The sequence below is a fragment of the Nanorana parkeri genome, unplaced genomic scaffold (genome assembly GCF_000935625.1).
Source record: "Nanorana parkeri isolate BGI_ZX_2015 unplaced genomic scaffold, ASM93562v1 scaffold971, whole genome shotgun sequence".
NCBI lineage: Eukaryota > Metazoa > Chordata > Amphibia > Anura > Dicroglossidae > Nanorana > Nanorana parkeri.
Genome location: NW_017307239.1, coordinates 115,588 through 143,272, shown reverse-complemented (window position 1 = coordinate 143,272; position 27,685 = coordinate 115,588). Strand labels below are relative to the sequence as shown.

At 42.2% G+C, this 27,685-nt stretch overlaps 1 protein-coding gene across 1 annotated transcript in view; it reads right to left on the bottom strand.

Annotated features, from left to right (window-relative positions):
* Positions 1 to 15,724, bottom strand: part of LOC108795484 (CDK5 and ABL1 enzyme substrate 1-like) — a 66,874-nt gene extending 51,150 nt beyond the window's left edge. Inside the window, exon 1 of the mRNA XM_018566751.1 lies at positions 14,984 to 15,724. Coding sequence (XP_018422253.1) covers positions 14,984 to 15,642 — 659 coding nt within the window. The 5' untranslated portion in view covers positions 15,643 to 15,724. The remainder of the gene's footprint in view (positions 1 to 14,983) is intronic.
* Positions 15,725 to 27,685: the final 11,961 nt, after the last annotated feature.

The window sequence follows — 27,685 nt, the reverse complement described above, 5'->3', positions numbered from 1 at the left end:
AGAGAGAGGACGTCCGGCATCTGCTAGCAGTCATCATATCTTTCCAACTGACGTTGAGGATTGGTGAGAGGCCTTTGGCCACGTTGACAAACAGTTTGCTGTTCCCACCTGCATTACAGTAAGGGCCCCAACGCCGGCTAGCTTAGGACATCACTACTGGCCAGTAGTCTAGGAAGGGTTGGGCATTGCCAAAGGGAAACTTTAAAGGGACATACACCCCATTCAAGGGAGGACATTTAAAGACATTTGGCTGTGCGTACATTAGTGCTGACAGCAGATAGCTGCAGCTACTGGGTTGTAGAGTGCCTTAGCCTGCTGCTTAATATCATTTTGTGTGTTTGTTGGCTATACTATTGCCATAGTTGCTTTATATATATCGTGTTATTATTAAATCTACTATAAAACTGTTTAAAAGGTGTGTTGGTGTGCTGTGCATCCACGATTTGGGTGGTACATTGGTGCAGGGGGATAGAAATATCCGGTTATTCAGCGGCTCCTTAGGGGGTGAGCGCTACACACCTATAGATTATCTGCAGATTTTCTATGGTCAGGTGGAAAAAGTGCAACAGATTCCTCCATCTATGCTAAACTGTGTGTATGGAGGAATCTCCCGCTGGGCCAAGCTTCAGTGTCTTGCTAATTGGCCCCACTGTCTTTCAAAATACCTGAACAATGCCTGAATCTAATCAGATTCTTCAGGTTTTTTGAGAGCCAGCGGGGCCGACTAGCAAGATACTGAAGCTTGGCCCAGTGGGAGATTCCTCCATACACACAGTTTAGCATAGATGGAGGAATCTGTTGCACTTTTTCCACCTGACCATAGAAAATCTGCAGATAATCTATAGGTGTATGTCCAGCTTTATGCTGTGAATGAGTAAAGAGGACTTTGGAAGGTGGATCTATAGCGTGTAATTATTGTTTGCTACAAATGATTTGCAAAGTGTTTTATTGGGGAGATAAAAACAACTGCAACTGATCATGGAGTCTTCGGAACGCACATGAGAATTGTGGGAAAAAAATTGGAAACTTAGACTTCAGACCAATGTAATTCTTCTTGGCCTGAATTGCATCCTTCATCCCCCTAGTCTCCTTTCCAACTACACAAAGCCATTTATTTATCCAATAGCCAGTGCTTGTTTCATGAAGTACAGCCAAATCTAAATGGCACAAAATATTAGAGAACAAAGCATGTCAGTGACTTTAAAAGATCTCCAGTGACCACATTGCTGAAGGAAACGGAGACATAAGGCACAGAAGATGTCACTGTAAATGTGGAGCACTGTTTGAGAGTTCAGGTTTTCACAAACACACACTTCTAAATGGCAGGTAAAATCTAGATAGCTTAACCAGGCCCTTGAATTATGATTATATTAAGAGTACCATGTTTCAGCTTCATATAATTACATAGCAGGGTTGCTAGCTGGTACCATCTGGTCCATATTATTCCTGCATTTTCTGTGCATGATGTATTTTGGAAATGCCATATACCAGTTACCAATTACCATAAGGCTGGGTTCACACCTGGGCGTACGGAATATGCGCGTTTGCCGCGCGTTTTTACAGAGATTTGCGGTAAAAGAAACGCGCGACAAACGCGCGTTTCCGAGGGCTGTCCGGCTGTATCCTAATGGATACGTGTGACAAATACGCCCCAAAGAAGCTCCTGTACTTCTTTGGGCATTTTACAGAGCGTTCCCATGCGCTGTAAAACGCCCAGGTGGGAACCATGCTCATAGGCAATTATTGGTTTTCACATGTTGAGCGTTTTACAGCGCGTAGGAACGCGCTGTAAAACGTCCAGGTGTGAACCAGGCCTAAGAGTCCTATCCCACTCCTAATTATATCGATCTAGATGTTTGTAACTTACTTATTGAAGATATCCATAGGATATCTTCAACACACTGACACGATTTCATTCAGTCCTGTGAATATGCAACTCAGCATCTGAACAATGTAACATTATCATTGTTTGCTGAAAGCAATTCATGATGGGATATGTAGTCTTGAAAAAATGAAGATTGCATCACAACAAGCAGCAGGGAAAGAGATACAAACCACACTGGGAATCCAGGCAGTTGTTGGCAGTGATGGCAGACAGAAGACAGCACTCACTACATAAAAGGAATTTTTTCAAGTAAGCTTTGATTGAATCATAAACAACTATAATATGTATTCCTATTACAATGCTGATGTTATAACACAATAGTATATGCTGGAACTTTACTTAACTCCTTTAACAAATGGAAACTGGTGTACTATATATTTTTGCTGCTGCTTTCAGAGGTATTTTGTAAATATTTTAAAAATTACTAAAATATATTGTTTTCAATCATTTTTATTAGGGTTTTATAAGAAGAACATGGTCAAGAGGTTTACAAAAGTCGACATACAATGAAAAATAGCATGTAACAGAGGTAAAATATAGACAAATTTAAATTAGGTACAGTATCATGAAAATTCAAATATAAAATGACTGCATAGCACAGGGAAAAATAATAATAAAGACCAAAAGTTCCTGACAGTCAGTGGCCATATATCATGGGAATCGCTAACCGGATCCTGAGTGGCAACAGGTCCAGAATAATATAGGGGTATCATATAATAGCACAAAAACCCAGATATCTAGCTTTCACCATTGTGAAACATGTGATGTGGCACATATCCGGAGAAAACATAAAAACAGATGACCAAGAGTAGTAGAAGAAAAGGGGAGAGTACAGAAATTGAAGAATCAGGAGGTGCCATGCATCAATGTGAAACACCAATCTAAAAAGGAGCAGTTGCACAAATAGCAGGCAAAAGTAGCATAATGGATCTGAGTAATCACACAAGAGAAATGGACCAGAGCTCAGTCCTCATCCACTGATGAAAGTCGAGGATTGAGTCTCACCATTTCACAAATGTAGTTCACTTGTTTGATCCATTCCGAAATACTCGGAGCACAGGTGTCTCTCCAATGCCTAGGTACGACAGCATGGGCTGTGTTAATCAAGTGCCTATGCAAAGATTTAGAGGCACATGACGTGTGATCATTTTGCCAATGTAAGAGAAACAATGCCGGGTACCTTGGAAATGACAGCATGAACCTGTGATCAGTAAGAGGCCAAGAGGGCAGGACCAAACAATATGGTATAAAGATCCTCGATCGTTTTGCCAGCGCCGGCAAAGATGTTAGATGTCCATGTGGTCCATCTCCATCACAAGCCCGCTCAAAGTGGGTCAAGCATCTGGCAAAATTAAATTTGCCTACATGGAGCATTTTAAAAATGCCTTATTTGGAAGTAAGACCACCACGGAATCGATCCAGTAACGGAGCGTGGAGACCTAATTTTTGTCAAAAAAATTCTGATTTTGAAAGAAAAATTTAGCTCTTGGTAGGTTATCATGTTTCCAGAGTTTATGAAACATCTTTGATGTCCCCAGGGATACAATCAACGTTTCCCAACAATGGCATCATAGGGCTATCAACAGTTTGTTGGCGATGTAGATGAGAGAATTCTGTTAGTGTCGCTCCAATGAGAGGGTGAGCAGAGAGAGTTGAAGGGTGATGTTTATCCAATAGCCAGGTAGAGAAGGATAAGGGTAATTGGTACCAGTTATTCTCAATATCTACCCATAATTTGGATTGTGCATGCAAATGCCAATGAAGAATTCTAGTGAGGAGTGATGCCACATAATAGGCCCTTACGTCCGGGACAGCCAAGCCCCCTGGTCCTTCGGTGGCTCTCAATAGAGTTCAAGCCAGTCGTGGTGGCATGTCTTTCCACACGAATTTGGAAAGTTCGCGGTCTAAGTGTTGAAAAAAGGTCTTTGGTACATGAAACATTATTGTCTGAAATTAATACAGCCACCTACGTGGTTTGGTCGCACAGCATCTTTATCAATGCTGTGCGACCAAAACCACGTAAAGGGTCAGGGCACACCATTTCTGAAGATCTCCCCTGGTTCCAGTTTGAAGTGGTTGGTATTTTAACATGAAAAGATCAGAAAGATCAGCTGGGAAATTAATTCCTAGGTAAGGTATAGATGTATTACACCAATGAAAAGAATACATCTGCTTCAATTGTCGAACCCACAGATATATTTATTAGCCACAAGTTGTCTAAAAGAGAATGTCAGCAGAAAAATTGCATGATAAAACCAACATCTGACATCCCTGTAGGTTTTACATGCTCAGTGCATTGACTATATTATTATTTTTTTTAATTGATTTTTCTTCAACAGCAGCAAATGGTAAGAATTCAGCATAAAAAAAAAAGAAAAAAATCAATAATTAATCCAAATTCAGCAATGCATCCCTCCAAAGTCCATTCTCAAGTGTAAATATCATGCAATATGTGAAACAATCAGGATTCCAAATGTTTGCACTCACCTTTTTTAAAACAAAAAGATTGAAATAAAAAAAATCCTGCTTACTGCATCTTTTGAATTATATCCCGCAAAACACACTTTCAACAAGCATGCAAGGTTAAAACGCTAAAAGCACCAAACTGAGTGATGAAAAATAAACAGACATGAATGTAACCAAACTCATGTTAGATAGTATGTTTTAGTATCTTTGTAACTCATTATGGATTCAGCTCTGATTATTGCTCTTTTCTTGAGCCCAATATTACTAGCAAGAAGACACAGCGCTAAAAATTTGGGCACGTTGGCCAGATAGTCTTCCCTGAAATGTTCAGTAACTGTTCAAACCGTTCTGATTCTTCCCAATGCTGCAAAACCCATTAAAGCAGAACTCCAGGTAACATTTTCTTAACCCTTGCAGTAGGGCACTGCAAGGGTTAAGTGCTCACTTTTGTGTAGGTTAATAAAGATATAGTCATCCGATTCTCCAAGCCGGCTTGCTCATAGACTGGTCCCTCCCCATGTCTCCTACTCTGCTGCAGTGACAGTTTGCCCCTAAGTGTCCTCACGTCTTATACACTGTGTACAGTACATAACGACTTAGGGATCTTCGACTGCTGCAGCAGAGGGGGAGAGATGCTCTAGGGAGGGCCGGTTCACACCACAAAGTTTGCGTTCCAGAGCATTCGGCCTCTGGAAAGCAAGCCGGCCGGTTCCCTGCATTCAGGGGCGGGAGGGGGGCGATCTGTAAAAATACTGCAAACACTATTTTTGCAGATCGCACTGGACCGGAATGCGGGCAATGGGAAAGTCAATGGGACCGCAGCCATGCTCCCTCCCGCCCCTGAATGCTGGGAGCTGGCCGGCTTGCGTGAGGCCGAATGCTCTGGAATGCAGACTTTGTGGTGTGAACCAACCCTAAAACCAATTTTTTTAGCTAGACAAAAACAAGTACATAAACTTTGCAGTACTAGGGTAGCCCCTCTGCAAGGACTAAGACAAATTTTATCCAAAGTTCTGCTTGAACAATACAATTCTTCTCATGGCAATGACTCATATATTTGTAGCAACATATGATTCTGGCATTTTATTTACTTGTAAAACAATGACACCAAGAACAACAACAAAAAACAGAAGTGGTTAGGAAAACAATAGCAGAAAATTTAAAATAAGAGACATGGTTCATATTGGAGGAGATATGTTTAATATTATTTGATAGCTTTAATAGTCTAAAAAGATTCAGATCACCTTGACTAGGCAGACTGGTTTTCCAGACTCAATAAAAAGGTGACAAGTGTGACGTAAAAATAGGAGTGCCAGCACATTGCATGAGAAAGATTACGCCCAAACCACATGATGCTTGACAGATCACGGTTATTTCAGAACACATTGCACATTTAAACAACGTAGTCTAATCATAACATTTCCAAGAGCACAGCTAGATCTCAGATGACAACAGAGTATTACTAAAGATGGGGGGCTGCAAGTTATATGGATATGCAAATTAGTTGATACTCATAATAATTAGTTGTCAGTGTTCCCTCCTTGTCCATATATGAACTGTCATTATTCCCTCCTATTCACTCACTTTGTCATTTACAAATAACTACACGAGCTGGGTATATGAAACCACAAATCATAAAGTGCTGACAAACATAATTGCTACCTTTTCATTTCCCTTTTTTACAGTCCATATCTTGAACAGAAGTGAATGAACTAGTGACACGGATTTTCAGGTCACTGTCTTTCAAGTGACAAAGTAACCAATGCCTCTAATAGATTAATCTAGAGCAGGGGTCTCAAAGTACCGGCCCACAATCCGGTACCATGTGGCCTGCAGATGAAAGACAAATCAGGCACACAGTCACGGACCACATACCTGACTTGTGGGAACAGCTACATGGCCTTCATCTTGGTCAGATGCAGACCACACAGCTGCTCCTGTCAGTGCCGACATTCTGTTCCTTTCAGCTGGCCCTCTGGCAGTCTTCACTGAGCGGCAGCCGAAAGGATGAATTAGTAAGGTCTTCGCCAGCCAAAAGGTGCAGACCTTTACTAATCAACCACTGAACCACCAGGGATTGTGTCCCCTCACCTCCTTCCTGCAAAAATGTAAGCCGGTAAAGGGGACTCTTTGTTTTACTTCATAATTGTGTGTGGCGGGGGGGGGTTGAATGTATTATTGTGTGTGTGTGTGTGTTGGGGGGGAGGGGGCTGTATTTTTCTGTATATGCATTAGGCTCCATTCACACCTGTAAGTTTAGGTGTGATTAGGGATTCACACGACACTCACAAACACTAAATAATATACTGATACAAAGAAACCATCACAAACACATATACTGACAATATAAACACAAGCAGATATTAACACTGGTACCGAATATAGTTACATTTTATTTTGAAGTATGATATTTGCAAGTGGCCACCATGAGAGAAGAAAAATTGTCCAGCGGTCCTCCAAGTGAACGGAGTTTGAGACCCCTGAACTAGAGGTAGCATTGTCTACAAAATTATCCATTACAATTAGTCATTAAAAGGTAATCTTTTCTGTGGGGACGTGCTGAAGATGGCGGTGGGAGCAGACGCATAAGCCAGCAGCTCTGATGCCTAACCTACTTTTATCAATTTTTCATGCCTTACAGCCACTAACGACACCTCATCACCTGCGCACTCTCACCAAACTCCTAAACTATGATCAGAGGGAGACATACCTCCTCGAGATGCACTGTTGGCAGTATTCCCTGTATGGATAGTGGAGGGAAACCTGATCTAACCTCTATCCAACGTGGCCACTCAAACAGACACCTCCAAATCAACCCGACTAAAATCTGCCATGCAGGCCAAACAGCTCTGATAAACAAAAATGGATAACCTCCAAACAGATACTTGACTTATCAAACAAGACCTAGATAAGATCCAGGACCGCATTGCCACCACAGAAACCAGACTTAACACGGTGGAGAACACTGCTGTATTCCATACCATCACCATACGTATCTTGGTGACTAAAGTCAAATCTCTGGAGCCTTGAGTGGAGGATGCAAAGAACCGCAACCACAGAAACAACCTGCAGATCCTGGGCCTAACTGAGGGAGTAGCTTTTATCTACCCCAACCCTTTTCTCCCCTCTGGCTTGTACCCAACTACTCCACAGAATAGCAACTTTAGTGGCTCATTATTCTATTAACAAATTGCCCAAACAAAAGTGACAAAATCTGGTTTGACTGACTAGCTTTTCATAACACAAATAAGGATCTTTAGACCTTAATGTATTTTTTAAGAATAATGTTTGCTTGCCATGATACCCTGCTGAAGACAACACACTCAAAATATGTTGCTACCTCTATTTTATAGTCCGTATAATCTCCTATAATTGTATTTACATCACCTCAGCTTAGATTGGTTTAGGGAAAAAGGTTTAATTATTTTTCATAGTATATAACAACAAAGGAAACACAAACATAACAGAGTGGAAACTTTTGTTGCTTTGCAAGCAGTACATGGATGCCGTACTGAACAACCCCTGCAAGGGTTTCTGATGTGGATGTATGAACTTTCATTAAAGTGGGCTACCAAGCTCTTAAAAGGAGAACTATGGGCTTAGGGCTTTCCCCCATAGTCCTCCTTAGGGTAACAGGAGGACACAAACTAGGGTCCTCCCGGCACCCTAAGCTCAGTATACCGCAAGCTACAGCTCGCGGTATACTGAGACGCCGCAGCTGAAGCAGATCCCGACAATTATGTCTGGATCCGCCCAGCTGCATGAGTGACAGCTGGCTCTGCCTATCTAGAGGCAGAGCCAGCTGTACCCGCCCCCCTCCCCCATCCGTTCCGCCAGTCAGCGCTGGAGAATGAGAGCGGGGAGGGGGGAATCCAGTCCCACCCCTGTCATGGCAGAGAGCCGTGACAGGATCGAGAAGCAAGCGAACGCCGCTATGTGTTCGCTCACTTCCCGATCTACTGAGCCGACCTGTGACAGTTTCATTGTCACAGGTCGGCTAGAACTATGAGGTGAGTGAAAAGCACTCACCTCATAGTTCTCCTTTAAAAAGAAGATATTAAGAGTGGACTGCATCCTTAAAACGCTCACCTTACGTGCCAATATCCCCAAACATCACAATGTCTATAGCTTAATAGGAGCTAACAAAGGCAATGGGTATTGGCACATATGGCAAATAGGATGAACAATACCATATACAAAGTGGGTGGTGACCGTATTGTATGATAATTGTAAGTGTAGATATTGCAATGTGCATGAACCAGCAACCAGTAAAGAATGTGGTGATACTGGGACCGGGCTAATGGGATCACTGCCTAGTTGGAACAATTCCTAAGACATTGATCCCATGGTCTCAAAAAGAGGATCCTATAAGCTGACATTTAGGCAAAGCTGGACCTTCAGCGGCTTGGTCTGAGTAGTTATTTCCTGTGACAAAAATCACATGTCCCAAGCCTCATGCTGGCTCAGCCAGACACTTGTTCAACCACATTGGTGATCGAATATTTATTTAAATGTTAATAATTGTTATAGTACATGTCTGTTTTAAAATAAAACCATACACATACCCATAAAGCCATTTAAAGTACTTAAAGGACTTGCTTTACCTGGAGAAAATTATGCTTTGGGATCCTTCCAATTCTTTTTAAATACCCAAGAGTCTAATCATTGGATACGCGACCCCTGCTGAACAGGATGATCAAAGTTGAGAATGGCTGATCCTCCTTTCAGCAGGCATCATGTGACTAAATGCGTAGACTGTTTGTTCTGGGAGCATTGCTGGAGAGAGCCTGGAGCAGAGAGTTCTTTAGGAATAGTATTTTAGATCTTCTATTTCTCTTTGTTTACCTATCCTCGAGCAAGGTTAATAAAACGTACTTACTTATACAGCTAAATATGCAGTTAAAGTGTGTGTATGTATATATCAACTGCTTTATCTACCAAATGATTTGTAATTCTGTCCAGCCAGCCCTGCTATAGAAGAACCTCACCAAACAGCACAGCACCGATGGTGCATCCACTTTTCTCCAAGACAATTTAGCAAAGCATTTTAGTCAGCAACCTACCCAAAGGCAACTAATTGAACAATAAAAGCCATCCAACTGCACACACTGCACTTCATGAGCTATCTGATGCTGAGCACTCGCTCTGCTGTAAAAGCCTGCTACTGGATGAAAAGGCTGAGTACTGACAGAACACTAAATGGTACAACTACTGTCTGTTTGTTTTAAACCCAAGTTTAGTTAGTGGCTTAGATGAGCAGATTTTTTTGTTTGTTTTAAACTATGGATTTGCTGTACAAAGCCTTTCGCATTGGAACTGGGCAATGAAAACCACACACATAACTTAGACCACCAAGAATTTAATAGGTCTAGAGGAGGTGGCAGCTTTTTAGCAAGTTTGTGCTGTTTTGCAATGATTCTTCATATAGTAGGTGAGATATTAACACCAACACAAAATAAAGTTAGCAAAGATAAAATGAAGTTTCCAGAAGCATTTTGCTGGTAAAATGTTTGATTAAAAACTAACAAAGAAATGCAATGAGCCTATCTTTTTTGTAATAGTAAAGTAAGCTTGTTCCTCAAACTGCAGGCTGTATTAAAAATGGTCATATGAGAGGTGGAGACTGATAGTTGTGCCAATTCCACTATGAACTACCAACACTACAGCTATCAAGATTGAGAACTATTGAGATTGAAAAGATTGAGAACTATGAGCAGACTATGGCTTAAAGGAGAACTATGGGGTCAGTGTTTTTCCCCATAGTTCTCCTTAGGGTAACGGGAGGACACAAACTAGCGTCCTCCCGTTACCCTAGGCTCAGTATAGCTCGCGGTATACTGAGACGCCGCAGCCGGAGCGGATCCCGACGTAGATGACGGGATCCGCCCAGCTGCGTGAGTGACAGCTGGCTCTGCCTATCTAGAGGCAGAGCCAGCTGTACCCGCCCCCTCCCCTGTCCGTTCCGCCAGTCAGCGCTGGCAGATCGGAGCGGGGAGAGGGGAATCCAGCCCCTCCCCCTGTCACGGCAGAGAGCCGTGACAGGATCGGGAGGCGAGCGAACCCGGTATGTGTTCGCTCACCTCCCGATCTACTGAGCCGACCTGTGACAGTCTCATTGTCACAGGTCGGCTAGAACTATGAGGTGAGTGAAAAGCATTCACCTCATAGTTCTCCTTTAAGGCGAGTATTAGATCATCCCCTAGTAAAACAGGAATTTAAGTACACCTGTACAGTTATAATAATTTACTGACAGATTCTAAGACCAGTGATCAGTGGTTCTTGGTTAAAAAAACAAAAACAAAAAAAAACACACAGGAGCAGATTAACTGTATGGATAAAATAGAACAAGTCTGGACAAATCCCAGGAGCCAGGTCGCCAATGTTCCTCAAAAATTCTAGCTGGTGTCTAACTTTTAAGGTTTTCCTTAGTTCTTGTCAATTGAGCTGGCTCTTTAAAGAAATCTACAGGCTCCTGGATTCCATATGAATTTTTCTAACCCTGCAGTAGAAAACACATTTCATGATCTACATAGCTGCATGCTAGTTGATACAATTTTCTCTGTGAACGATGAGGTCAGAATGCAGCCAGTCAACATATATATTATTCTTCATTTATGGGATGATTAAAATTGCTTCATACATTATTTATCTCTGTTCAGTTTTAACGAAGGCTTAAAGGGACATGCCAATTACCATTTGGATCATTATTCCTGAGAGTAAGTTAGAAAAAAAAAAAGCTATTTAAAATCATAAAATACCAGGCTGCACAAGTCTATGGAGATCTACAGGTACAGAGGATATTGGGGGAAGGATGCATTGTAACAGGAAAGTATACATCTGCTTAAAAGGAGGGTGGGGGACAAAAAGGATAAGTGCACCTTGTTTAAAATTGCACCTATCCTTTTAAATGTATTGTATAAAATGCAGTTACAATGATTATACAAAGACTCCCTTTCTTATACTTGTATATAATCTCTCCCTAGGACTGAATGGAGATTTTAGTACACAAGCAGGGGTCTGGTGGAGAGGATTTGGCTAGGGACTGTGCACTGCCAAGAAAGACTGGGGACAGCAGAGTATAAGGCCGGGGTCAGTTTTACAAAATAAGTGTGACTGCACTGTGTTCACTTGTATACAATTATTAACATATAACATGCATATGTAGCATATTATATTGGCTGCATTATGGCTCCTCTGTTTTTATTGCATTCTATGCCTCTGTTAGGGAGATTCACCATCTCTATTTGTCCTGGCCACCATCATCACTGAAAATGAAAGAAGATACCAAATGCTGGGTTGTCTCCTCAACAGGAATAGATGAGGAATCATCCAATGGGGACACTAGTTCTGGTGACCCTGCTAACCACCAGTGATTTGCCTCTTGGAGGGATTTCCTCTCACTTCCTGTTGTGGCTATTGCACAGGAAGTAAAGGGAAATCTTCCCAATAGGACACAGATGGCAAAAAAAAAAAGTTGACAGGGGTTATAAAAAAGTTTTGGCGTCATTTCTACTTTAAGATTGCAGTCACACAAACTCTAAACCAATTAACCACATAGCTTTACCCTGTATAAGAAAGCCTGCAGCGCAGATTCAGCATTGGATTTGCTATATAAAGTACACCTCAGGTTTTTCCTGAAAAGGAATCAGCCTTTCATACAATAGAGGGCTGTTGCTACACCCACTAATGACCCAGGTATGACCCATTCCCACTGTATGAAGTATATAAAGTTTTTTTTAAGGCGTCCACTTTTTTTTTAAGGCCTTGTTCATTCTACTACACCTTCTACATTCACATGCAGTGCTTATGAGTGTGCTACACTAAAAACAAAAACAAACAAACACTCTCCTACAACAGATAGGCAGTGTCACGGATACATATTTCAGGCATACTGGTGTTAAACACAGGTGAGAACTAGCTGTCCGTCCGTTTTTTTACTACGGGCGGACGGCAAGAGGTTAAAGAATAAGTGTGAATGAGATACATTTGTACTGGCGTATTCCCTCTTGCTTATTAAACCTAGAACATACATTGTTTCCAGCATAACAGTTTTCCTAAAGCCAAACTACAGACACAATATACTAGTTGCAGGTCAGTAAGTTGTAGAGACCCTTTGCTGTCAACTCACATGTCATAATAAGATTTTTCATCATCTCCCTGTGAGGCTAGGCTCACACCTGCACTACACCGCATGACACCCGGTGGACTTGAATGGGGCGACATCCGCACAGCAATCGCAGAAAAAAGGTACAAGTACCTTTTTTTTGCGATACCTGACGCGCGGCTGTTCTGAAACACGGGCGGAATCACACCGGGAAACAGCGCAATCCGCCCAGTGTGACTGGGGTTCCATTAGAAAATAATGGCACCCACAGTGCGATTGGTTCACACCTTGGAAACTCCTGACCACGTGTCAATCGGCGAGGTGTCGCCTAGGTGAGAACCTAGCCTCAGGCTCAATTCGCATGGTGAGCGTTGCCCCCATACGGCATGACGGAGCGGTTGTTGATGCGCCTGGAGCTGCAGGAAGACACGTGCAGGCAACTCATGTACATTTATGGGGAAGCTTTCACACACAGCTTCCCGTAGCTCCGGGTTTTGACAGCCTAATACAGACGGCGCACAGACCTAGATGCATCCTGTCTGCATCCCAGGCTGTATAGTCTGCAGGAAGCAGCGCATGAGGGCATGTAGCTCCTGCGTCTCCATATACTTACATGAGCTGCCCGCGCAATTCTTCTCGCAGCTCCAGGCGCATCAACAACTGGCCCTTCACACTATACGGGCATTAAATGAGGCCTAAATCTTTAGTACACCTGCGGGTGGAAGTCCCACTTCCACTGAACTTATATGACTACTCCAGGTCTAAAAGGACTTCAGCACTGCAAATGCATCTCCATCGCCCTCTCCTCCTGGTCTATCACAAAATGGACCCTGGAACCGTTTGCTTTGTGATTGGCCAGGAGGAGAGGGGGACGGAGATGTGACTGCAGCGCTACAACCAGAGTGACCACGGAAGATCAGAAAGAGCTAGACTTCCACCAGCAGGAATGCATAAGATTTGCAGGGAGATGGGGGAAATAATCTTATTATGGCATGTGAATTTACAGCAAAGGGCCCCTACAACTTACTGACCTGTAATGTGTGTATTATGTCTGGAATTGGGCTTTACGTTGCATCCATAAGAATGAAGCCATCAAATGCAGACAGCCCTGATTAAACTAACTCTGTTGTGATCACTAGGTTATTGTTAGCTTTATATGAAAAACACAGTCACATGGATACTAAACAAACAATTCGGCTCCAGGCTATACAGTATGCTCACAGATTAAGCAGGTACAGGACTCAGACCCAGAAGTGTTGTCATGAAGCATGTGTACGTCCTGTACATAGAACAGCTTCATTCTTAAAGAGAAAGTTTACCATGTATGTTTACACTTCATGAATGTCAATATGTTGCAGGATAGATCAAATCACTGCATACTAAAATACATTTGCGTTGTTGCCTTGATGCCAAACTACAATGGCTGGCATATACTAAAAGGTCTTGGCTGACAATGTAATTAAAGCTGAACTCTGGGCTCAAACTTTCATTTAAATATGTTCGTCAATAGCCACAAAGGATATAAACCCAATCTGTGTCCACCTACTGTCTTTGAAAATCCAGTTATGTATCATCAGTGTGCTGCACATAGCCTGTGCAAAAAGCAGAGGTGTGGGAGAGTCCCACTAGGCCCACCCAACTACAAGCTGCCTGCAGACAGCTACAAGACAGGGCAGATACAAGACCAATCACCCTGCACAAGAAGAGAGAACAGCAGTGACTGGTCTTTATTACACGAAGCTCCTGCACAGGGCAAACTAAACATTGGATTACTGCACAGATCTGGAAGAAATACACAATGTTCACCAAGATTGCAGTAAGAAAACACACAACTCTTGTATTTAGATAATATTTGCTTATCCCAGAGTTCATATTCTACCTATAGCTTTCATTATATCAGCTCTGAATAAAATGCATTTGCTGCAAGCTTTTTTATATAAAGTCAATGAATGAAAGATAAGACTATGGTTCATTTACTGCACTGATAGCATAGAAGATTTTTGTATGGATCAGCAAGGTTAAATCTAAAAGAGAAGTATGGCGAGGCAAATGCTGGACAAACTAAGAGACCAGTTAGAACTCTACAGAGTTTAAATTATGTTTTTAGACGATCAATGCTGGAGTGGTCACGGATTATGTCAATAGTTGTAAAACAATGCCATATGGTCTCTGTATTACAACAGCGAGCACACCAAATATTACTTTGCCTAAATTTTGCTTTATATTGGCTATTAAAACAGTAAGACATTGCTATGGTAACTATAGAGGATAGTTTACATGGAATGTTGAAGCATCTGCTATTCTGATGGCATATATATATACAAAAATGACATCTCTATTCCTCACACTGCCTTCTATGACATCCCCATCCTCAGAATCATTTAGCACCATTCTTCCCAGTAGATGTAAGATTGTGCTCTGTGATTGTGTGCATGTTTTTCCAGAAAAGCAGCAATGGTTTACTCTTATCTTTCTGGTCTGAGGAACTTTCTGGATAACAGATTGTTTGATCAGATTTCTTTCCTTACCGTGACCTCTGGATTTCAAAGGCAATGCTGGTCCCGCTCAGTATTTGGTCATTACAGCTGAAGAATGGGGTGGCTGAAGTCCTGCAAAAAGCAGCTGGTAAGATAGCAGAGGTGAGGGAGTTAAGACGGCCTCTGCTACCTACGCAAGGTGGTTGGACAGGGACCCCGCTCCCTGCTGATGCTGGAACACTGCTTGTAAAGGCATCATCCTCTTCTTCCTCATCATACTCAATTATTTGGTGTTTCCTTAACTGCATATCTTGCTCCATGTGCTCCCGTCTCCCACCTGCAGAAATAGGTAAGGGTCCTGATGGAGAGGTTAGTCCTGACTTGCTGAGCGATGCATGGACCTGATGCATAGGACTTGCAGGCAATGTTGCATTGAGTGGTGTATTGTGCATTGCATCCTTTTCTGCAAAATGAGAAGTCTGCTGAGTCCTGCTTGCTGCACATGCAGAACCCTCCCTGGTTACCCCATTAGCCTGCAGGGGTCGCCCATCCAAGGAGATGTTGGTAAGGAAAGAGAGGGCAGCCTGTCTCCTGCGAGGATCCATGCGCTGCTGCCTCCTAATGTGATCCAGGCTATAGGAACCTGGAGACTGTATGGAGCCCACTGTCATCCCATTGATGTTGCTTTTACTGCTAATAGCAGCAGCCATAGTATATAGAGAGAGATCAGTGGAGGCTACAGGACAGCTTCATAGCAGCAGAGTGCCAGAGTACACACCAAACAGCAGCTCACACACAGCAGCAGCAAGGCACTGCTTGTTATTGCTGTGTGCTGGGCGGGATCACAGATGACATGCTTCCTCACTTCCCTTCCCCTGTTTATGCCTACTGCACGTGTGCAAGAATGGGATGGATCTCCCCAATTCGCTTACAGTAGCCAATGTAAAGACCAACTGCTCCCCCGTGTGGACAAATCGAAGATTACACCGTCAAAAAGAGTTCATTCAGCATGGTGGAGGAGCGTCATTATTTTGCAAATCTTTTCAGATCAACAACTGTGAAGTCATAGGTTTACTACCCATACAGTAAACTTACGTTAAAATCCATATGCGATGACCTTGCAGGATTTGCATTATTATTTGTCAGAAAAGATGAAATGGAAAGCCAATTATTGAAACAAAACTTGCAGACACAGAAAACCTTTGTGACAGAACAAGTGGCAGTCTATTGTTACATGCATTGCAAGGCTGAAATGTCTTACAGAAGTCCACGCCATTATAAAAAAAAGTATAAGTGAGAGATGCCAATGTATCCATTCATAACGTGTGTGCATTCATTGAAGAAATCTGACCTATGCATTAAGTTAGCCTGTTTCCTGCATACGGCCAAATCCGTTAAAGAAATGTTTAGCTGGTGACAGAGAGGCCGGATCTGCACTAAGGAGAGACAACTTAAGATGCAGCCTGACCTTCAAGACCCATTAGATACTATCTTGTTCCCTCTGACTGTTGAAAGGCCTTACTAAAATATTAAAAAGTTTCTTGTAGCCAACATGTCTGTTTACAGGAAAATACAGTTATTTAAACGCCCTGATCACGCATCTCCGTTGCAACATCGTGGGTGCGTTGCAGTAGGGCAGCTCATTTGTTTGAATGTGCTGCCTGCCACACCTGAATTGTACTCAAGAGCATGCACCTTTTTTTAAACTGCACTGCCATGCATGGTAATCGGTTACCATGCGATGCAACACACATGCAATGGGTAGGTAATTTGGGTGTCATTAAGAAATAATGGCACAGCAGTGCATGCAACATTGCAACATAGGATGCGGGACTGCATATGGAATAGCACACACTCCCACTTTGCAGATATGATGAGGACTAAAGGAACAATCACAGAGACACGATATATAAACAACTGTCACTACAGATATCTACAGAACACTATGTCCTTAGGCACTGGGGTTGTTTTAAAAACCTGTATATTTGCAATGACATGAGATAATAAATAATATGTCTAGAGTGACTGAACAGTCCTGTTATACTATAAAAACTATGCCAAAAAAGAGCACCTATACTTGGAGTGGATCTATTAGGGCATTCAAGGCTGGTTCTGCTGCAGTGCCCAGAGCTTCAGTAGGAGAGTGCAATCAATACCTTTCCCGGGAGTGGTACCGAGTATCAGTTAGCTCTGCTGTGGTGTACAAGCCATCAGCTAAAGACAGAACCTACAAACCACATGCTCTACATTATTGATTATGTTTAATGTAAATCAGACCTTTGTGTATGTAAACTGCTACCAAGATGTTACTACAGTCTGCATACAACTTGTAAAATCTTCCAGTGTGCCCATTGCTCTCCAGAACATAGGGTAGTTCCCTGTGCAAACTGAAATGCTCACTCCTTTGGTTCACTCTAGGTCTACAAGTTTCTCTCTTTCCTTAAAAGGAACCTGTCAGGACAAAATATCGGGTCACCATTGCTGACTTCTGAAGGTGAAGGATCCAAGGCTGTTATATTTTTCTTTGCGTCACTACTTACCAAGACTGACAAGTACCTGCGTATAAGGTGTTCCAACACTTGGCTGACCATAACTCACCAAGTAGTCATCATTCACCAAGTCACTTACTGAGCAAGAATGACAAGGATGGCCTCGGAGCCTGTATAATAAACTAAAAATGACCTAAAGCCAGAGAATCTGTCTCAGGCAAATGAATGTTAAAAACTTAGCAGCTCTTTAATTAAAAATATTACAGTACCACAGTATTTGTTTGTGCTTTAATCAATGGTACAAAATTCACTTTGCAGTTATGTGGAGTAATCATCAGCAGTTCCCAAACACAGAGCAGTGTTGAGGGCTCTGGCTCCACAGTCCATGCCACCGGCTGCAAAGGTGTCAGAGACCTACTGTCCCATGTTAGGCTTAAAATCGGGACCTGTGCAGCCCCTTATATCCTAGGCTCAACCAGCATATGTGGTCTCAATTTATTGAGATTAAACCCTACTCTCTGACATTCATCTATTAAATGCCAGAGTCTCTACTGCCCACAATGTTCTGGAATTTAACCGCTGAACACACAAATAGTAGTCATTATAATGCCGGTGATATTTATCTGATTATTCCATATTATCCCTATAAAGCTGTGCGTGTTGAACTACACCTTAATGCCGCACCAGCATATTAAGGACAGCATTCTTGGTCTTGTCAGGAATGCAACCGGAGTTTCACATGAGAGAAAAAGGTCATGTTGGAGTTCCCTGGGGAGGAGATAATAAGAGCTTCAAACCATTATATATCTTTACTCTGGCATGACAGCTGTGGAGGAAACCCAACTGGGTGTCTGATGCAATCCAGTATTCTTAGTGCAACATACTGTATATGACCAAAGTGGGAACCTGGAATGTACTTACCCGGTATCAATGTGAAAAATTGCACACGCCCTCCGAGGATTCAAGAACTTTAAGCTTGACATCTTGGGGAACAGTGGAATGAAATTATCTAGGAGCATCAGATCAGCAGTGATTGAAAGAGGATTTTATATTCGGACCACAAATAACAGCATCTGCACAGTGTCAGCCCAATACTGAGCAAAGAGGCAACCCATTCTCTGCTGGGATGGAGACCTGTGACCAATCACAATATCACTACGCAGTTCCAGTCCAAACGCTAAGACAATCGTTGTACAAATGTATGGACCTCCTTAAAGAGGAACTCCAGTAATTGTGATAACTAACCTTTGCAGCGGGGCTACCCCCGAACTGGAAGGGATAACTGATCATTTGGTCTAGGGGCTAAAATAAGAAGTTATACTCACCTAATCCTCGGGCCTGACTGGCTGTTAGACAGGCCCTGTGACGTCATCACGCCTAATGCAAGTGCATTAAACATGCAGAAGCTGAGTGACATTCCACTGCCAGGGAGGAAGGGGAGAGAGGCGAACGCTGCCCAACACAGGACCGAGCATCAGGTGATTATATCTTCTTTATTCTGACCCCCGAGAAAAATAAGGAGTTAACCCTTGCAGTGTGGGGGTAACCATACTGCAAGGTTTGCTTTTTACAATTCCTGGAGTTCCTCTTAAAGACACAGAGGAAAGGGACAAATAAGCCTGTTATCTTAGAACATATCCCCAGTTAAAACCTCTGTATTGTATTTGATGAAATCACAGCAGAGGTGCTGAAATATGGAAGCCATGCAATATGGATGACCCTTACTAAAATATTCAAATGGAAAACAGCATGTTCCTAGCAAATAGAGGAGACGTGTGATTGTAAAGCTCCCTAATGAAGGAAATACTTCAGACTGCAACAACTGGTGGGGTATCACAGATTTCAGTGCCAGGTAAAGTCTTCTGTACCATTGTTAAAACCAGATATTGAAATATGTATGTGTGAACCTTAAATGATGATTGATTTTCTATATTTTAATCTATCCAAGTTTGGAGATTCAGTTTTTACTATACTGCTGATTTTGAGTTACAATTGGTAATGAATCAGTAAGCCTGACAGGCAGATCTAAGTATAGTTGAAACAGTTGTTGGGAATGGCCAAAGAAGACTTGGCCTTCAAAATGAGTTTGAAGAATAAACCACATTACTCAGGACATAGACTATGATGCCCAAAATGGGATAGAAGGAGAACACATTACTCAGCTACTAGTGTATTGCACTCCCTTATGCTAATCAGAAAGACTTTTAAGGTAAACATCACATAGGTTATTTTAAAGTAAAAGCATGGATAAAATGATGAGGGATGATCCTTCAAGACACGCACTCACACTCATTTACTACAGATCCACACACACACACACACACACACACACACGCACAGCATCACAAAGACACGCCCACACCCCCACACTCACATTGAATAGACAGACACCTGTTAGGACTATTTTTACTTACTCCCTAGCCACGTTTCTTAAGCATCTTATAGATTTCTGCTGTAAGATATACTATATTTTGTAATCATCAAGCATCTTATAGACTCATTCTGTAAGATATACCATATCCTGTAATATTTTGTAACTTTAAATTAAACACATTCTGAACTTTATGCAACAACGGAAACAATCATCTATTATTGAACTTTTCCACCCTATGCTTCGAGAAAAGGAATAAGACATAAAAAATCATATTTCGTGTCATTTTCTTACAACCATACTACTCAAAAGACTGCTGGGCTGCACATGGGATGCTATTGCAGCAAGCACATATTCATGCTTAGAAGCACGGATGAACAATGCTTGCCATCAACTTTATTGACTTTAAGAAAGCTTTTCACAGTGGTCACTGAGACTTGCTGTGGGGAAACTCACATCGGGGAGGGTGTTAAGAGCGATATTTCCGTGTTTGCGGATGACACCAAAATAGGGAGGGTAATAGACACGGACTTAGACACTATAACATTACAGGAGGACCTGGATAAAATAGGGGAGTGGGCATTAATGTGGCAGATGAGGTTTAATGTCGATAAATGCAAAGTAATGCACTTTGGAATTAAAAATAAACAAATGGGTTATACAATTATGGGTATGCCGCTGGGGAAGTCAGAAATGGAGAAGGATTTGGGGGTCATTGTAGACCACAAACTGAAAGGTAGTTTGCAGTGCCAGGCTGCTGTAAACAAAGCTAGCAGGGTCTTGTCCTGTATTAAAAAGGGGATGTATTGCAGGGACAAGTCTATAATTTTGCCACTTTATAGATCATTGGTTCGACCTCATCTGGAGTACGCGGTCCAGTTCTGGTCACCAGTACTAAGAAAAGATGTCCTTGAGTTGGAAAAAGTCCAGCGAAGGGCAACCAAACTAATTAGGGGTATGGAGGACCAGAGCTACGAGACGAGGCTACTAAATTTAAACATGTTCACATTAGAGGTGAGGAGATTAAGGGGGGATATGATTTCCATGTACAAAATGTTTAATGGTGGTAGCAACATTAGCGATAAACTGTTTAAAATTAACTCCGTTACAAAAACTAGAGGCCATCACCTAAAATTGGTGGAAAAAAAATTCCAGCACAAGGGGCGAAGGGGGTTCTTCACAGTAAGATCAGTTAGGGTCTGGAACTCACTGCCACAGGCGGTGATTTCAGCAAATAATGTGGAATTGTTCAAGAAACTTTTGGACGATTTCTTAAGGGACCGTAATATACAGGGGTACAGGTACTCCTAGAATGAGATCCTAATAGGTTGGACTTGATGGACTAATGTCTTTATTCAACCTCAAATACTATGTAACTATGTAACAAGATCATACGGCATTCCCCAACAATACGTTAACCTCGTCCAAAATTTTCACCTCAACTCCAGCTGCTGTGGTAAAACGGATAATTGTTTTACAGGCTTCTTCAATAACAAGGCTGCATCCATTCACTGCTCCTCTTCCTACGGACTATAGACTTTGCAGTAAGAAGAGCAATGGCAGATGCTCTACATTCTGGAATCCCATGGCAAGACAAATCTCAACTCACAGTCCTCGATTATACAGATGACATTGTGCTACTATCAGAAATGAAACCTGGTCTACAACATCGGACAACAAATCTTGAGTATAAAGTGGAAAAGGTCAGTCTGCGCATGAGCTCGGGTAAAACCCAAAGCTATGAAGGTAAACCAACAGACAAACTTGCAATTGATGCTTGAAGACCTTTACCTGCCTTGGAAGTGTTTTATTTGATACAATGGTGGTACCTTGTATAAGCCTTTTATTTGATACAATGGTGGTACGAAGTAAAGGTGCCCATACACCTTACAATTATCTGGAGATTGCGATTTTGTCGGAAAATATCTGCCAGTTGATGGGAAGTGCACAACCTCAATTACTGTACAAAAGCAGATTTTTGTCTTTCAAGCAGGCTAGAAAACTTTTGTCTAATTGGACGAAAATTGACAGGTTAGTGGCGTTGTTGTACAACAAAAATCTCAAGATGAAAACTGTCCAGGTGGTGGCGCTGACGAGCGTTAATTGCGAACTACATTGGTCTGTGCATGATGGGCTAGTTGAACGAGGGTGAGATGTCTGGTCAAAAAAAGTTGTACCATGGTTGTAAGGTGTATGGTCACCTTAAGATGTCCAGTACAGGATTGGTAAGACAGCAGGTGTGGTCTACATCTGCACTCACTAAGACTGTGAAGGTGCGCCTATATCCTATGATTGTTATTCCCACTGACCTATACACGAGTGAAGCTTGGAAGATGAAAAAAAAACAAAGTTTAAAAAAGAACTTATTTTGCCAAAGATGTCTGAAGAAAACAATAGGCATCAGATGCAGAGATCAGACACAGCTGGCTGCACATATCATGTGCCTATCCAATCACCACATACTAAAAATCGCAATACACTGAACGCCACCAGCAAAAAGAAAGCAGAAACAAGGAAGACTGCAAACAACCTGGCAGTCTACCATCAAACAGACATGAAAGCCACTGATCCTCAACCATAGGATGAGGATGAAGCAGTTGCAATGGACATATAGAGAGCACTAACTGCCCAATGCACTGACATGTGTGGGAGAAATGAAGTTTAAATTAAGTAAACACTATAAATGGAAACAAAGTAAATTAAAAGATTGTACTAAACCGATAAGATTATTAATAAATCCATTTTAGGACAGATGTGGGTTTTCTGACATATCAAGATCCAGCTGTGTAACTTGAATGACCGAGATCATTACAAATTTGACCTTGAAGGTTTATTGGATTTTGAAATAACAAAAAAAAAATTATATATAATCGGGGAATGGATAATTTCGGCCAGTCAGTGTTTAAATATTTACCAATCCATCTGCCTGGAGGTACTTTACAACCATTTACAGAGGTGATCTGCAGAATAGTGAGTACTAGGTGCATGAGCCATTAGCATTCTTGGCTCTTTTGTATAAGCCTTAAAATAAGCAAAACCTTCTCTGTCCTAAGCCTTGGTGTGGGAAAGCACTGCGTCTAGGTGAAATGACAAAGCCATCTAATGAAGGCCATAGCACTCAGTGTAACATGACAGCATTCCAATTAAAGCTGAACTCCAGGCAGATATAAAAGACACAAATGAATGCAGCTCTGTAATCATTAATACATTATTAAATGTTTTTTTTTAAATGCATTCCGTGCAAGTACCTGAAGGTGACTTGGTTATCATCTTCTTGCAGTCTAATGTATAGTCTGTACAGTAGAGATCAAAAATACTATTATAGTTCATACCTTCAGATGTTAGAAAGGTACTCTACCTTTCCCCCAAAGGTGCAGTCTATGAAAACTAAACAGTGCAATTACTGACATGCAGTTTTTTACTTTTGGTCCAACTATATCAACTAAGCCCATCATCTCCATACACTTTCTGTTGCTGCTGACATATGTCTACTGCCCTGCACAGATGAGTGACACACGCAGGGTCCCCAGAACTAGTGTCCCCATTGGAGTATTTCCCATTTGTTCCTGTTCTGGTAACACAACATTTGGGGTTTTCTTTCACTTTCACTCATAACGGTCACCAGGACCAATAGGTGGGTGAATCTGCCAAACAGGGACACAGACAGCAATGAAAACCTGGCAGGTGACCTGCCACTCTATGCAAAACTAACATATGTCACTGGCAGTGGCGTAACCAGAGTTCTGGGCGCCCGGGGCAGAAATTTTTTTCGCCCCCCCCCCCCATTATATAAACAACCACTGGAACTGTACCCTGCACCTCCCCTCCACACACACATGTTTTTATTTTAATTTTTCAAATTTTAATATTTTATTTTTTTTGAAACTTTTTCATTTTTTTAAATCAATTTTTATTTATTAATTTTTTATTAAATATTTTTATTTTTTACTTTACTTTTAGGGGCTTTGGGGAAATATTGGGGGTCTAAACAGACCCCTGATATTTCCCTTTAAAAATAGAAAAAGAGATTGAGGACACAGAGTCCTCAATCTCTTTTTCTGTGTCCCCTGTTATCAATGAACAGGAATCCTTTATGAGTGTTCCTGTTCATTGATAACATGGTATGTTTACTATAACTACAATTATGAATGAACAGGAGGAGATGTAGATCACTCCCATTCATTCATAATTGAGGATATAGTATACATACCAGGTCCTCAATTATGTACAAACACTCAGCGATCACTGATCACTGAGTGCTTGTACCCGTTCTCCTCTCTGACACACACTGTCATAGGAGGCTGCAAGAGGAGAGCCCAGCCTCCTGTGACAGCGCTGGCTGTCTCCGCCCCCACACCGCTCTGCTGCACTGTGATAGGCGGCCGAGCGGTGTGGGAGGAAAGACACCGGCCGCTCACAGCGCTCGTCCCGCAGCGTTCGGCCGGCTGTCATTTTCTCTCTGATTCCTTTCATCCCTGCTGGGCACTGCTCTGTGTCCCAGCGGGGATGAAAGGAATCACGGCCGCGCCGACAAAACGGCAGGAAAATGTCACTTTCGGCATTTAGCCGAAAGTGCCATTTTCGGCCGGCGCGCCCCCTTCACTTTTTGCCCGGTGCCCGCGCCCTTGCTGCACCCCCGGTTGTTACGCCACTGGTCACTGGCAGCAGGACGCTTTATGCAGACTCCCGGGGGTTTTGCGGCATGTCAGGTGTCGGCGGGAAATGACTATCACATAGGGGACTCGTAAGCCCCCTTATGTAATAGCAATTAAGTAAAAAAAAAGTGCGCCTACATACAAAAACAACAATCATGCTACACATGGTGGGTATCGCCACATGCGCCAGAGTTAGCACAATAATGGGGCCAATTTTCATAGATTTCTCTAAACTGATGACCTGTACAGGCTTTTAAAGCGTCGCCTGTCACCATTTTATTCTACAGGGTCTTTGCTCTTTAGAAAATATATGATGTTTGGGGGTTTTAAGTCATTTGCAGGCCTAAAATGTGGATTATAAACATGGGTGAAAAGAAAGGCCTTAGTAGCGAAAGAGTTAAAGCTGAACATGCATGTAAGCTATACACATCACAAATGTTGTCTATCGTGCAATTATGCAACCAACTGCTCCGGTTATCCTCTGCATATCAGCATGGGGGGTTTACACATTCACTGTCACTTTGCTCTGCATGGTCAAGGTGACAGAGAGTTTTTAAAGAGGTAAAGAGCATTTTATGAACATCTGGTGAGAGTGAATCTTTACTGTGAACAGAGAAGTCACCACACTTTTAGAACAAGCTTACAGCCTGGGGAGACTTTTGACTGATTTATTACTAGTTTCCATCTTTTTTTTTTTTTTTAATTACACTGTTTAAGAAAGGCAGCAGACAGCTTGTAATACGTGTCCCAGCATCACAAGTGGGCATCTTCCAAGATCACCAGATAGTGTATGAGTTGTTTAAATTGACACTAAGCTCAAGAGTTTAATCTGAAAAATACATTCAAGTACCTAAAAGTGACATTAAAGGCAATTTTATGTTCCCCTCACCTCAACGTAAAGTAAAGCACTTACCCTAATTGATTTCTTTTAATCCGATTTTCTTCTTTCCTGTAGTTTTCAGCCTTCTCTCCAGCGCTGCGGCGAGTCTCCGATCCAGCGATGTGGCGAGTCTCCGATCCAGCGCTGACTCCTCTGAGCTTGCTGGCACTTCCTGTCCCACGGTGTCTGCATGCGGGTGCACGTGTCCTCAGACTTACCTTGTGTCTTTCCTCGCGTCCCGGACGAAAATGTGAACTGAGCATGCGCTCGCCCCAAGATGCATTGCAGCCGCCTGAGCAGTTTCACATTTTCGGACGGGAGCGCGCGGGGAACACACAGGTAAGTTTAAAACTCGCTAGCAGTAGATATATGCAAAAAAAGCTGAGGCTTTAATAGCCCTTTAACTATTAGGAAAAATTTATCTTATTTGTGTATCACTCAGCTGTAGATCCTCAAATCATCTCTGAATTGGTGCTGACACTGTGCTTCCTTCTGCAGGGTGGCTACTTTTGTTCCCCATGGTCCCTGTGTGCTTTATCAAGTAACCACCGCTCCTAGCTCACTCCAGTGATAGACTACAATCTCAATACAAATTAGTAAAGTAAATGTGAGATTTTAGTCCATCACAGGTGTGAGCTTGGAATGGTGGCTACTTTACAACACACACAGGGACCATGTGGAACAAAAGTAGACACCCTCCAGAAGGAAGTACAGTGTCAGCACCAATTCAGAGATGATTTGAGGATCTACAGCCGGGTGATACACAAATAAAATACATTTTTTTAAATAGATAAAGTGATATCAAAAGGGTTTTTTTTGTTTCCACCTTGGAGGTCCACCTTTGATGAATCTTTTTTTTTTTTCTTGAAAAAAATGTTTAATTCCTCATTTTGTAGAGGGTCCCCGCAGTACTCATCCCCCTGCACGAGTGCCTCCACCAGCTAAGCAGCTCCTGTGAAGGCACCCGTGTGAGCTGGTGCCCGCAGTGGCTGTGTGCATCCATAGACACACACAGCCATGCAGCAGGCCAAGCCCCACCTCCCCCGCCCAACAGTTTAATTGATGGCAGAAGGAGCCTATGGCTCCTCTGCCATCGGTATCCTCCCCCAGAACCAAGAAAAAACGGGGAACAGAGGATTGCTTCAGGACTGGCGGTGGTGACAAGCGGGGACGGGGGAGAGACAAAAAGGTATTGGGCGGTTTTTACCCTAATGCAGAAAATGCATTAAGGTAAAAAAACGCCCAGACCTTAAAGGAGAACTATGGGGTGTTTTTCACGGGAGGACATAAACTAGCGTCCTCCCGTGACCCAAAGCTCAGTATATCGCGAGCCACAGCTCGCGGTATACTCAAACCGCTGCAGCCGGGACGGATCCCGACATTACTATCGAGATCCACCCAGCTGCTGAGTGACAGCTGGCTCTGCCTATCTAGAGGCAGAGCCAGCTGTACCCGCCCCCCCGCGTTATTATTATTATTATACAGGATTTATATAGCGCCAACAGTTGGCACAGCGCTTTACAATATAAGGAAGACATTACAATCACAATACAAATCAAGACAAGATAGTATTGGTTTTTATTTAGAAATATATTAATATTCGTATACCTTAAAGGGTTTCTATGGTCAAATATAGAAATAAATCTGTATTTCTATACTGAATCTCCATAAGTTCTATCCGACTCCTAATAACCATATCCATCTAGTTTGTAAACTTACTTATTGAAGATGCGCCTAGATTCACAATTTCAGTCAGCCCTGTAAATATGCACTTCCTTGTGAACAACAGCTCAATTTCTGAATAATGTAACATCATCAGTGCTTGCTGGAAGCAAATTTTGATGGGATATGTAGTCTTGCGGAATTGAGATTGTATCACATCAATCAACAAGGAAAAGGAGATGCAAAGCACACTGGGAATGCAGGAATGATGAAAGTGATGGCAGACAGAAGGCAGCACTCACTACATAAAAGGGATTTTTTAAAGTAAGCTTTGATTGCATTATCAAAAACGACTGTAATATGTATTCCTATCACAATGTTGATGTTATAACAGGATAGTATATGCTATTTAGAACTTCTTTAATTTTGATTTGATAATACATTGAGGTTGGTAGCAATTTATTAGAGTGACCAGCTTTCTCTGTTGTGAAAGTCACATTATTTCTCTTTGGTCAGCACACTGGGTTCTAAGCTTAGTGATGCATGCCCTCCCCTTATGGTGAGAATTACACACAGTTCTCTACTTTGAGTTTCCCCAATCACTGGAACTGCTATTTGTCTGTTGTGGTTCCCCGGGACCTATTGCAGCTTACCAACATTTGAGATCTAGAGTGCGCAAAACCTGCTACATTAGAC